This window comes from Oncorhynchus nerka, linkage group LG26 (assembly GCF_034236695.1).
Source record: "Oncorhynchus nerka isolate Pitt River linkage group LG26, Oner_Uvic_2.0, whole genome shotgun sequence".
NCBI classification, from domain to species: domain Eukaryota; kingdom Metazoa; phylum Chordata; class Actinopteri; order Salmoniformes; family Salmonidae; genus Oncorhynchus; species Oncorhynchus nerka.
This window is the reverse complement of record NC_088421.1, coordinates 8888855-8903087: the sequence shown is the minus strand read 5'-3', so window position 1 is coordinate 8903087 and position 14233 is coordinate 8888855. Positions and strand designations below refer to the sequence as shown.

General features: G+C 41.8%; 1 protein-coding gene across 1 annotated transcript; it reads left to right on the top strand.

Moving 5' to 3' along the window:
• The first annotated feature begins 482 nt into the window (after positions 1 to 482).
• Positions 483 to 5011, top strand: LOC115109863 (eukaryotic translation initiation factor 1b). Its single transcript, XM_029635110.2, has 4 exons — positions 483 to 642; positions 1609 to 1772; positions 1855 to 1956; positions 2149 to 5011. The coding sequence occupies exons 1-4, from the start codon at positions 612 to 614 to the stop codon at positions 2191 to 2193; spliced, it is 342 nt and encodes a 113-aa protein (XP_029490970.1). The 5' UTR covers positions 483 to 611; the 3' UTR covers positions 2194 to 5011.
• Positions 5012 to 14233: the final 9222 nt, after the last annotated feature.

The following is a 14233-nucleotide window of genomic DNA, read 5'->3' as shown; positions in this document are numbered from 1 at the left end:
TTGGCCTAAACAAGCACAACGCGATCGAGACGTCAACCGGTAGGCTCTGCTGCCCTGTCTTTCTTGCCAAGTAAACTATTTCACGTTGCGGTCTGTTTTTAAGCACAGTTAAAAACGGGGACATTTCCGGGGACAGCTCCAGCCGGGACAGGCCACTAAAAACGGGGACTGTCCCCGGAAAAAGGGGACGTCTGGTCACCCTAAATACAGCCAATGACTCCAGGAAAGTTCCCATATTCATAGAACTCTACCTTGGAGTTAGCTAAGGTCTCCACATTTAACTTAGATATTTGTGCTATATTTTTTTTATGCAGCCTAGTGGATATTTTCCCCTCCAGAAATACGAAAATAATTATGTCATTCTTCCAGTAAAATAGGGTGGCGTAGCACACGTCCATACGTACGTCAAAAACGTCGGTGACGGTAGTTTCGGGGAGGCGCTGTAAAAGGTTGTGTACCACTTTGCAATCTGAACGATGTCCATTTTGTGAAAGCCGGTCAGCCGACTAAAGCTTCGTCCCCGTGTCAAGGAAGATTCAAAGAAAAACAGAATTTGGGCAGACACGTCGATCGCTAGCCAGTTATCATCCGAAAGCAGTCAATCTTATCGTATGTCCGCTATCCAGAACCTCCAAACTTTCGGTAAGACATTTCAACCATCTCGGCTAACGTGATTAGCCGGGGAAATGGCTGTTGGTAATGTTAGCTAGCATTTGCAAACATGTTGACGACGTTACAACTAAATATAACGTTTGATTTTAATCATAAATTGTAAATAAATCTCTTCATAAAACATCTGGTTAGTTATGTCGAGAACATTCCCTTCAGATTGCAAAAAGTTATTAATAGAATGCCAGGTGTGTGTTTTTTTTTTTTTTACGTTGACCAACACCTATCGACATCATCAGACGAAGTTAATGTCCTTGTTTAACGTTTGGTCCCAACACGGATTTGTAGCCGTTATAGCAAGGCTGTATTGTGGACACATTAATCAACGTACAATATCTAACGTTATTCGGTTAGCAAATTGTTTCTGCCGGTTGTTTTTCTGGCACAGTGTCAACAATGGCCCGAGTATAAATGTAACTATTTGCCCAATCTGTCTGATACATTTTTTTTCAGGAAGGCCTTCAGGGTGAAACTATAAATAGTTCAGACAAATAGCTAGATCTAATGATATTCCCCCTACTGTCGTAGTTGCAATCATGCTGTCATTTCGACATTTCAGCTAGTTCTGCCTGTTGTGTTTTGCCGGAATGATTGGCTGTCTGGACTGTGAAATGTTGCTTTCTCTCACCATGTGTCACGAACCCCCCCAGTATTCCAAATAAACTAAGGTCTGCGTAAATTAGTCACCCTTTTTTTGGGAGGGGTTTGTCAAACACCTACATTTCCATGTACTAGTCTGTTAACCATCATCTGAGCAGCGTTTTGCTTGGGCCTGAGACTTGTGGATAGGACGTTACATCACCAGTTTATCGGCCTGCATTTGTTATCTAGGTCAAACAAAATAGTGACCTTTTTAGGTATCACTTTAGGTTGCTTGTTTTTGAACTCTATTTTTGTCTTAAGTAAATTGATTTGTTTTTAATGGTGTTCTTCCCACAGACCCATTTGCAGATGCAACTAAGGGTAATGACAGACTCCCATCTGGGACTGACGACTACATCCACATAAGAATCCAGCAGCGTAACGGCAGGAAGACTCTGACCACGGTCCAGGGCATAGCCATCGACTATGATAAGAAGAAGCTAGTCAAGGCCTTTAAGAAGGTATGTTATGGCAGAGTTTACACTAGGTGGTAAACTAAAAAAAGGTCCATGTCTTGTTTGACTAGTTCTGCTTTGTCAACAGAAATTTGCCTGCAATGGGACAGTGATTGAGCACCCAGAGTATGGGGAAGTGATTCAGCTGCAAGGTGACCAGCGCAAGAATATCTGCACGTTTCTGATTGAGGTAGGTTTGACTCTTGTCCCTGCTATAGCACATTGCACCCAGCTTATACTCCACACTTGTGTGTACTAAGCGGCCATCTGTCATGGCCCCTACAGATGGCTCTCATAGAAAAACACCTGTCTGTACATGTTCTGTGACTGGAGTTCAGAGTTCCTTTGTGTGATGTCTCTTCTGCCCTCATCCCACTTCCAGATTGGCCTGGCGAAAGAGGAGCAGCTCAAGGTCCACGGATTCTAGAAGCTCTCAGCAGCCTCATTCATCTCCCCTTGTCCTGATACACTACATGGCCAAAATTATGTGGACACCCCTTCAAATTAGTGGATTCGGCTATTTCGGCCACACCCATTGCTGACCGGTGTATAAAATAGAGTACACGCCATCCAATCTCCATAGACAAACATTGGCAGTAGAATGGTCCGTACTGAAGAGCTCAGTGACTTTCAACGTGGCACCGTCATAGGATGCCACCTTTCCAACAAGTCAGTTCGCCAAATTTCTGCCTTGCTAGAGCTACCCCGGTCAACTGTAAGTGCTGTTATTGTGAAGTGGAAACGTCTAGGAGCAACAACGGCTCAGCCGAGAAGTGGTAGGCCGCACAAGCTCACAGAAGGGGATCGCCAAGTGCTGAAGCAAGTAGCATGTAAAGATCGTCTGTCCTCGGTTGCAACACTTACTACTGAGTTCCAAACTGCCTCTGGAAGCAACGTCAGCACAATAACTGTTCGTCGGGAGCTTCATGAAATGGGTTTCCATGGCCGAGCAGCCGCACACACGCCTCAGATCACCATGCGCAATGCGAAGCGTCGGCTGGAGTGGTGTAAAGCTCACCGCCATTGGACACTGGAGCAGTGGAAACGCATTCTCTGGAGTGATGAATCACGCTTCACCATCTGGCAGTCCGATGGGCGAATCTGGGTTTGGCGGATGCCAGGAGAACGCTACCTGCCCGAATGCATAGTGCCAACTGTAAAGTTTGGTGGGGAAGGAATAATGGTCTGGGGCTGTTTTTCATGGTTTGGGCTAGGCCCCTTAGTTCCAGTAAAGGGAAATCTTAACGCTGCAGCATACAATGAAATTCTAGATGATTCTGTGCTTCCAACTTTGTGGCAACAGTTTGGGGAAGGCCCTTTCCTGTTTCAGCATGACAATGCCCCCATGCACAAAGCGAGGTCCGTACAGGACTGGTTTGTTGAGCTCGGTGTGGAAGAACTTGACTGGCCTGCACAGAGCCCTGACCTCAACCCCATCGAACACCTTTGGGATGAATTGGAACGCCGACTGCGAGCCAGGCCTAATCGACCAACATCAGTGCCCGACCTCACTAATGCTCTTGTGGCTGAATGGAAGCAAGTCCCTGCAGAAATGTTCCAACATTTAGTGGAAAGCCTTCCCAGAAGAGTGGAGGCTGTTATAGCAGCAAAGGGGGGACCAACTCCATATTAATTCTCATGAGATTGACAAGCAGGTGTCCACATACTTTTGGTCATGTACACTGAATAAAAATATAACTGCAGCAATTTCAATGATTTTACTGCGTTACAGTTCATAAAAGAAATCAGACAATTTAAATAAATAAATTAGGCCCTAATCTATTGATTTCATATGAATGGGCAGGGCCGCAGCAATGGGTGGGTCTGGGGGGCATAGGCCTACCATCTTGGGAGCCAAGCCCAATCAATCAGAATGAATTTTTCCTGACAAAAGGGCTTTATTACAGACAACCTCCTCAGTAACCTTTCATTTACAGGGATGTAAACAAATTTGTGCACAAAATTTGAAAATGTTTTTTGTGCTTTTGGCAAATGTTTATGAGCTTCTATTTCAGCTCGTAAAATGTTGGTTCCACATTTCAAATGTTGCATTTATATTTTTGTTCGGTGCTGTGCCAATATCTCTGTTTAAATGTTTTCCCCTTTAGATTTAGTTTGTATTGAATTTGTCTGTGCCCAGTGGGGTCCTTTCGTTTGCTTATCTACTTTCCCTCCCACTACTGTTTGCTGAAAGGATGGGCTAGAATTCTACTTGGTGACAGGTCACAAATGAACGAGAGTAAGTCGTCTGGTCATGAGATGATACTTAAGAGCAAAATGAGACTGTGGAAGGTGTTCAGTGATAGGTCCCCATGTAGACCTACCTGGTTCTGAAGGTTATCGATCATCCCCAAGTGGCAACACATTTCTTTACGGTCACCAAGGGATCTTCTCTCCCAATGTTCTTTGATCTGTAGCTCAAGCTGCGTGTTGGTTCCCTCTAGTGAGTGCACCTGAGCCACACAACATCGAGCCTCACACATTCATACAACACACATCCTAGGTAGACTTCTCACTGTTTTAGCCACTAAGAGAGGAATCGCAACTGAGTACTTGAATGCACTGGGTGGCCGTTCTATCGCATCTGACCAGAATATCATTTGATTTTTACACCTAATGATAGGAGAAAGTGAATGGTAGTTCTTTAGGCTAACAGTGAAAAAAGAAAACCCTACAATTGTGATGCGAAAAGGTATCTAATTTAGATTCTCTGTGTAGGACGCAAAGCGACCATTAAGATCTTCCAGGTTCTCCCTCTTGCTGATGCACAGGGAGCCTGAGAATTTTGTCATGCTCCCCGAGACACTTGATGCATACCCCATTAAGGTCTAATAACCTCCTGCACCACCACAAACACTGTTCCAGTGTCCCCCTCTGCAGTCGTGGGAGAGCTGCTTAGCGCCACTGGCACGGAACAACTGCATTGATGCTGTCACGGCTGCTGTCAACGTCCCTCCAACCTGGGGTCTGATGTGATGCTATAAAGGGCTTTTTTGAACTGTGCAAAAATGTTACATGTTTTTGTCTATTGAAAGCAAGGGTGGGTGTGAAGAAACCCTGCCCACCACAGATCTACAAAAACAGTTGTGGGTATGTATGATGGAATTATGTTTTCTTCTCTTTCAAATGTAAATTGGATGGTTCTGAAGGCAGGATCACAGTGAAAAAAGGTCTATATGGAGACAGAATAACTTGTAAAACTTTTTCTTTCTGGAAGTGGACCAATAAATACATTTTTAAGTTGCCTACAGTGAAAATACATTAACTGGTTAAGTGAAATATACATAATGCAACATCAAAAGTCACATTTTAAGTGGTAAATTGAATAAAACATTACGCTCTTTATTATAAACTGGGTGGTTCGAGCCCTGAATGCTGATTGGCTGACAGCTGTGGTATAGCAGACTGTATACCATGGGTATGACATTTTTTTTTACTGCTCTAATAACGTTAGTAACCCGTTTTTAATAGCAATAAGGCACCTCGGGGGTTTGTAGTATGTGGCCAATATACCACACCTTCTCGGGCCTAATTGTGTAATTAGGACACTCCTAAAGTCACCAGAAGAATATTCTTTTCCAAAATGTTGACACATTGCTTAAAGCTAATTTGTTGTTGAAAGGTAATCATTTCCACCCAAAATGACAGGTACTTTTTACATGTTATGTCTGACAAAATCTGTTCAAGCTAAATTCTAGCTATCGGCGGCATATAATCTTGGAATTTAATGAAGTTCAAATGATCACCTTCAGCTTTTCTTCCATAATGAGATAAATTTCCATTGCCACAGAAAGATTAATGGCTTGTTTATTCTGTGGGGAAATGTTATCAGACCAGCTTGACATTATTTATAAGTGAAGATATGAAAAGTGACAATGACGATAAAGGCCACTGGTGGCTCGGTGGATGCCACCCTATCTCGACACCAGTTTTTCCCAAGTGGTGCGTCAGGACCTATTGGTGGGTTGAGGTCAGTTCCTTTTTTTTTTGTGGGGGTCAAAAGACACTAACAACTGTAGGACCCACTGCATGGATGAACAGTGGCTAACTGCAAGATCATTGAGTGTCAATGGGTGTGTTGTTTACAGCAAGAATGCCACTCATGATACTTTTTCTCCTTTGGTGGCACTACACCAAATCTGTTGGTGACAATGATGTACAACAACCGTAATCTCTTAATGATCCCTTTTTGTCACTCATAAGATGACCTTTAAGGTAGAGGTTAGCAGCAAGGCCTGATTTCCTGTTGTTTTGAAAGGGTTACGTAGTCTTCAGTTTTCCCCTCCCCACTCAGATCACTTCCAGACAGTCCTAGCTAAATTGCTACCCAGAAGTGATGTCATATTGAGATACAAATGGCAGCATTGGACATTTAAGAGGAGTTGTGCCTGTATATGGGGCTGGTCTAGCGGCCAGGCAGTGTTACCTGCAGCACATAAACATTACCCTGTGAGCAGCGAACAAAACCTGGCTATGAAATAGTGTTGTATTATTACATTTACATTTAAGTCATTTAGCAGACGCTCTTATCCAGAGCGACTTACAAATTATTACAGTTAGCAGCATCTGTATGCTTTTAGATTCACCCATCAGGTTCAACTTTATAAAGAATGTAGTCAAGTCAGGTGATGGATTTCATAACAGAGGAGTTTGACTTTTCTGTGCATGTTAGTTAGTGTTTTACCAATTGTTCTACTGGCATAATCAGATCATAATAAAGTACTGTAGATACCTAACACTCCCAAAGTGATCTGGAAATATTTAACATTTGAACAAATGCGATGAAGATTCTGCTTTAATTATATGTAAATCTACTCAGTTCAGAAAGCATTAGGGTATGAAAGAAAGCCACCTGGCAAGAGAGAGACAAGTTGATGCACAGGATCAGCGTTAAATGTTTATAACCACCTCGAGCAGAAAGGTTCATCTATGATTTTTCGCATCAAATGTCACATGTCCCACTAATTTCCAAAATACAGCCAAAAGGTTAGTTTGAGTTGTAACATGTTGTGGTTTTTACTGTTCTGACAAGGTGCTACATTGAGGACAATTCAAAAGGTGCGGCTTGTAGAGTTCACTTAGGGTCAGGCAGCCATACCACCAGTGAATTTACACTAGGCTTAGGCCTGGCTACAATATCAATCCTACCCACCAAACTATGTGAACTATACAAAAGGTCCTTGAGGTCATCCCAGCTGATGATAACGCTGTCTCAAACTCTGTATCAGGAGGTGTATCGTAGTTGGTATTTGTTTACCCATGATGCACCTCCAGAGAATGGAGAGGTAAAGGTTGTGTTCCCTGATCAGACGTTGCATGCATCAACCATTGTTTGCATGCCACATCATCAACTGTCTGGCAACAGATTACTGGAGCATATTATGTGTTTAGCTGATGCGTGAAATACTCATCCAGGCATTGTAAGATCTGGCATGTGTCAGCAATGTCTGTGCAGATACCAAAATCTTTGGGTGCGCACGTTTTGCAAAGCAGGGTATATATAATATAATATATTGTGTATATTTATTTATTGTGAACAAATTTCCATTTGTTACCCATGTCAATTCTTCCCTTTTTCAACATACTTTTATTTCTGTTTTCTGGACAGGCAAACGCTGCCAAATACTAGTAAACCAATAAAACATGGTGAACTACCCAGCAGAGGTGTGGTGCTGCCGGAGTGCTTTTTTCAATTTGAGAATACACAGCTGGTAAAACTATTTCTGGAAAATGTTATCTAAATAAATGATATTTCATTTCCACAAAAATTCCATGAAAAGCGATAGAATGACAAACCAAATAAATATGTATATCAGTCTAGAAGTATAAAATTGTGGTTTCTTCCCTGTCTTCTCTCTGGCGCTGGTGAGAATGATGAAGAACTATAGGCTACGTGTGTGCACTACTGAAGACCGTCTGAGGCTTGACCACTTTGGCCAATTCGAACATGGGGGAAAAAATCCTAATTGACTTTGTGTTTGCCTTTATAAAATAAAACTCTATGGACCCCTCTTGCGCATTGCAACCCAGAACGACACCGTTCTGCTGAGGACACCCAAACCACAAATCTCAAGGAGCCTGATCCTCTCTGAAAGCTGCTGTAGCTCTGCTTGGGATATTTAGCCTACATGGGCTATTGTTTGAGACACAGGGCCCATTCTAACTTGGTATGTCAGGGTGGGAATTTGGAAATGTGAATTGGGCCAAGTTAGAGGTCATAATGCATTTAGATTATAGTCTATTGCGATGCATGAATACACAACACCAAAAGCTTGATTTTTATGGCTGTTTTAAAAGGAATTTCCTGCATTTCTACATAGTAATGATTTATGTTCACTAATTGGTCAATTGATATGATAGCATGTTTAATCTATGCAAATAAATTCTATGAATAGTTCATCTCTGTTTCATTTTATTCTTTAATAAGGAATATTGTAACCATGTGATCAAGCTGATTTATGATACAGCGTGTAAGCTACACAATACAATGTACACAAATGCCTACTCCCAATAAACCTCTCCTCGCAACCATTGCAATGATAGTAAGCAGTTCCACTGTGCTTTTTTCGTTCTTCCCGTCTAATCAGGGATGGATTTAGACCCGGGACATCAGGTAGGTGCAATTCATTATCAGTTAAAACAGAAAATGAGTAGGCTCCGGACCTTGGAGGGTAAGAGTTAAATACCCCTAGGCCATAGCCTACAAATAGCTATACCACATAGTCATAGGAAATGTTCCCTCAAAAAAATTCAGCACTGAGCAAATTTCAGGTCTCTGTGCGCAAACTTGAACATTGTGAAAATTCAGTGCTACTTTTGTTGAGTGTTTACTGTGAACTCTGAGTCTGTACCCACTTTAAGTTACAGTTTTAACAGTGGCCAAGTAGCCTACTGTTGCCATTTGATCATAATGTAGGCCTACTAGAGTGTCCTACCATAAAAAAACAATGGAGAAAATGCATCCCATAACATTTTAACATGGAAATAGCTGTTCTATCATTCAGCCTACAGTAGCAGCCAATGTGTGGTTCATTGTAGGCCTACATTCCATGAGACTTGAAAAAAAAAAACATGCAGGGCTTGACATGAACCTGTTTATCTACTTGTCCTTCAGACAAGGAGGTGACTGAAAATGTGTTGTTTGATGCAAGAAACCACTTTACGAAATAAAAATAATTATTATTCCATGCCATTATTACAGAAACTCATACAAATTATGCTATATTCTGCCTATTGGCTACTTAGCTTATTCAAGACAGTCTCAAAATACAACACTACCCCTTTAAGACATAACAAAAGCTCTTTACCTGATTTGTTTTTCAAAGATGGCTAGAAATGCACACATTTTGTGCTCTTGTAGGAAGCAACCACTCCCCCATTGTTGAATAGAAATCAGCTACAACTGGGCTAATAACTCACTAACTAGCAAAGAATATGAACAAATGTGCACAGGTGGCTCCATACAGCTCTAGCTTTGACCTCAAAACAAGCACATCTACTCACAATGTCTCACAAGATCACATACCGATTCATTTGCAGTTTACATAACAGAACCGAATATAATAACCAAGCATAGTAGGCCTATAACGTTCCTGTTACATCAAAAACACCTCAATTCTGTCTGACGCACTGCTGTCAGGTAAAGTTTATATTTGTAATCTATTTAGTTATAGAGTTGACACCCAACTTTACTTACAACACAGCAACTCTAGCAATGCAGCTAGCTAGCCACAACAAGTAGACCTGTTGCTAGCTAGCAGGAGCAGAAAATGTGTATCACTTTAGCATGTCATTCCGGGACAGGGAGCTTTAGCTATTGTTATTCCAAGTAATAATTTAAGATGACAAAAATCTATAGAACAATTGTAAACCTAATACAGTCATCAAGGCAGGACTCACTGATGTCATTCATGCTGTCACTAAACAGTCTCCATTAAATACCTGTATTTCCATTCATTATTTCAACTGTGGGCATCCTATAGCAAGAGAATCGTGAGACTCACTTTTCCACAGAGGGTCATATTAGTGTGTAGCCCGAACTCTTCGGACATTACTGACAGAAGTTGGCAGATTAGCTACACCAACTTCAGACTAGTCCAAAGATGCTTGTGGGGGTCGTAGAACAAACCGTTCGGACGCTACAGACGATTTTGTGAGAAAAACGTTTTTCAGGATGTCTCATGGTATGACAAACACCGCTCTAGCTCTGTCACCTTTCACCGCAGATGCTGAAGTGCAACGACATAGGCGGATGCCATCTAATGCAAAAAATGTATATCTCTAGTTTAAACTGACACATTTTTATGGGAATTTGTTTATTATTCTAATTATATTTCCGCGTAGGTGCAGACATCAACATTAGGGGATTGTAATAAAGTTGATTTAAAAAAATAGATTTTCTGCTGCTTCCCTCACTCGGATCGGGCCGGGTCTAGTTGCCATGGGTCTGTTCGGAACAGGTCTCTATTTAAAAGATTGTGAGGGCAGGACATTTTCTGGCGACAGTAATCCTTGCAATTCTTCTGCCGTTAAGTCTTGGAGGCCCAAAACGTTCTCGGCTGCAGCTATAATGATGTATAATGATGTATAATTATGTATAATGCTTTTGGACTTCTTGGACATAATTAATAACTGTGGCTATAAAGCTACGAAATCCATCTTCTTCACAATAAATGTATCCAGATCACTTGATTGATGTATAACATTTGCAACTGGTTGCGATGCATCCACAGCCATATCTTCTACAGAACTGTGGCCTCTTACCCTTTCAACTCTCTTCACCGACTCCACATAGGAGATTTGCTGTGCAGCGCTGATCCTCGACACCTCAACCCCTTTCACCCTAACAGGGCACTTAGGGAATTCAGAAATATGATCCCCACCACAGTTGCAACATATTACATTCCAAGACAATCAAATATTCCTTCCATCTGCAAACACTTGACACGTGGCCAAACCTTTTACACTTCTTGCATTGCATTAGGTTTTGCACGAATGCTCTTACGGCATATATTTTATATCCCAGCTTTACATAGGGTGGTAGATACTCTTTACCAAACATCAATAATACAGACATTAATACAACTTTGCTCCTTTTTCCCATTCTCCATACGGGTCAAGCGACGTGCATGACTACTCCATTTTTTTTGCCTAAGATATTGATTATCAATGTCCAACGAGACGCCAGAGAGAACACCTTTTACCGATGCCCTGCTCTGAAAATCAAAGCTGTCCACTTCATGAGTCGATACTTTTGCAAGCCACAATGCACGCTCCTTTTGCTCTTTGGATACACACGATATCAACACCATACCATTCCTGGTTTCTTTGACTGCGTCCACTTTTCCCAATGCCTTCTTCACCATCCTCGTGACTTCCAAAGGGTTTCCTCAAATGAACATCCTTAAACAAAAATCGTACTCCAACAAGCAATGATTCATCAGACTCATTTCCCACAACAATTGTAGCCCTTTTCATTTCGTTCTTGGACTTCACTGTTGTCCACTCATCTTCCTCACTAACTGTACTCGACGCACTTTCATCTTCAAACAACACTTCTGCTTCCGTCATCTCAATCAATCATTCAATCAAATGTATTTATGAAGCCCTTTTTACATCAGCAGATGTCAAAGACCGCCAACTTACTACCCTGAGACAAGGCTGAGTATAGGGGGGCCAAAACCAGACAGGAAGATCATGCCAGTGACTCAACCCACTCAGGTGACGCACCCCTCCTAGGGACGGCATGGAAGAACACTAGTAAGCCAGGGACTCAGGCCCAGTTATAGGGTCAGAGGCAGAGAATCCCGGTGGAGAGAGGGGAGCCGGCCAGGCAGAGACAGCAAGGACGGTTCGTTGGTTCAGTGCCTTGCTGTTCACCTTCGCACCTCTGGACCAGACTACACTCAATCATAGGACCTACTGAAGAAATTAGTCTTCAGTAAAGACTTAAAGGTCTAGACCGAGTCTACGTCTCTCAAATGGATAGGCAGAACATTCCATAAAAATGTACTTATATAGGAGAAAGCCCTGTCTTCAGCTGTTTGCTTAGAAATTCTAGGGACAATAAGGAGGCCTGCGTTTTGTGATGTAGCGTACGTGTAAATCGGAGAGATAAGTAGGAGCAAGCCCATGTAATGCTTTGTAGGTTAACAGTAACACCTTGAAATCAGCCCTAGCCTTTGGTTCTAGTCAAGTTTCAAACAGCCGTGTTTAGCACTAACTGAAGTTTATTTAGTGCTTTATATGAGTAGCTGGAGAGTAGAGCCTTGCAGTAGTCTAATCTAGAAGTGACAAAAGCGTGGATTAGCTTTTCTGCATCATTTTGGACAAAAAGTTTCTGATTTTATGAAGATGCAAAAAAGTCTGTCCTTAAAATATATATATATATTTTCCCCCCTTCTTCTCCCCAATTTCGTGGTATCCAATTGTTAGTAGCTACTATCTTGTCTCATCGCTACAACTCCCGTACGGGCTCGGGAGAGACGAAGGTTGAAAGTCATGCGTCCTCCGATACACAACCCAACCAAGCCGCACTGCTTCTTAACACAGCGCGCATCCAACCCGGAAGCAAGCCGCACCAATGTGTCGGAGGAAACACCTTGCACCTGGCAACCTTGGTTAGCGTGCACTGCGCCCGGCCCGCCACAGGAGTTGCTGGTGCGCGATGAGACAAGGATATCCCTACCGGCCAATCCCTCCCTAACCCGGACGACGCTATGCCAATTGTGTGTCATCCACATAGCAGTGAAAGTTGACTTTGTGTTTCCGGATGACATCACCAAGAGGTAGAATATATAGTGAAAACAATATTGGTCCTTAAACGGAACCTTGAGGAACACTGAAACGTACAATTAACTTGTCAGAGGACAAACCATCCACAGAGACAAAGTGATATCTTTCCGACAGATAAGATCTAAACCAGGCAAGAACTTGTCCGTGTAGACCAATTTGGGTTTCCAATCTCTCCAAAAGAATGTGGTGATCGAAGCAGAACTAAGGTCTAGGATCATGAGAACAGATGCAGAGCCTTGGTCCGATTCCATTAAAAGGTAATTTACCACCTTCACGAGTGCAGTGTTATGATGGGCTCTAAAACTAGACTGAAGCATTTCGTATACATTATTTGTCTTCAGGAAGGTAATGAGTTGCTGTGCAACAGCTTTTTTATTTTTATTTGAGAGGAATGGGAGATTCGATAAAGGCTGATCGTTTTTTACATTTTCCAGATCAAGGTTTAGCTTTTTCAAGAGAGGCTTCATAAATGCTACTTTTGGTGTGTTTGGTACACATCCTGAGGATTGGGAGTCATTTATTATTTTCAAAATCGGAGGGCAAAGCACAGGAAGTAGCTCTTTCAGTAGTTTCGTTGGAATAGGGTCCAGTATGCAGCTTGAAGGTTTAGAGGCCATGATTATTTTCATGAATGTGTCAAGAGATACAGGATTAAAAAACTTGATTATCTCCATTAATCCTAGGTCCTGACAGTTCTGTGCAGACTCAGGACAACTGAGCTTTGGAGAAATACGCAGATTCAAAGAGGGGTCCGTAATTTGCTTTCTAATGATCATGATCTTGATCTTTTCGTCAAAGAAGTTAAGGAATTCATCACTCCTGAAGTGAAAGCCATCCTCTCTTGAGGAATGCTGCTTTTTAGTTAGCCATCCAAACTCCCTTCCTCATTTCCAGTCCATGTCCCTCGCCTCCGTCAATCTTTTATTGACTTGAAGCCTGGTTAGATTAACAATTTGCACTTAGTACTGACCTGATGATGCTTCAAAAACCAGGATGGGACACTAATACATAAGCATTGTGTTGAATTGGAACAAATAACCTAAACCAAACAATGGACGGAGGTAAAAGAAAACGTTAAAAGAATTTCGATAACTTTGAAAAAACTTTCTTGAAGTGATTTTTGTCAAAGCACCCAATTATCGAGAACAAATAGCATGATTCATCAACAGAAAACAAGAATAATAATGTCTGGACTACCATTTGTAATTAATTCAACACAAATGAAAAAGTTAACAAAAGGACGCTACAACAACTTCAGTTAATTGTTGGCCCACTTTTACAAATCAAAGTCAATTTGTTCTTGTGTAACAACATAGTGGGGCCTAAATGTATTCGTGAGACAGAAATGTAACACACAAAATCACGCATAATAACTAATATAATTTCTATATTGTCTTGTCTTTCTAAGGTCCTGTGGAAAAACATAACAATCAACTTAAAGAAGACAAATGTTGCTCGTGGGGAGTGTTTTAAGACTGGTAAGACCAGAGACAGATGAGCTGGGGGACTTGTTGAACGGGATATTTGATAGCCAACAACCCCTGGAAGGTGTCCCCAATGATCACCATTTGGACAGTTCAGATGGGGGACTGTTGCAATCCTCATTTGGTAGACCACATTCATTCAACATGTGCCATCCCTGGACTGCAGGGAATATATAACGTTGTCAGTCA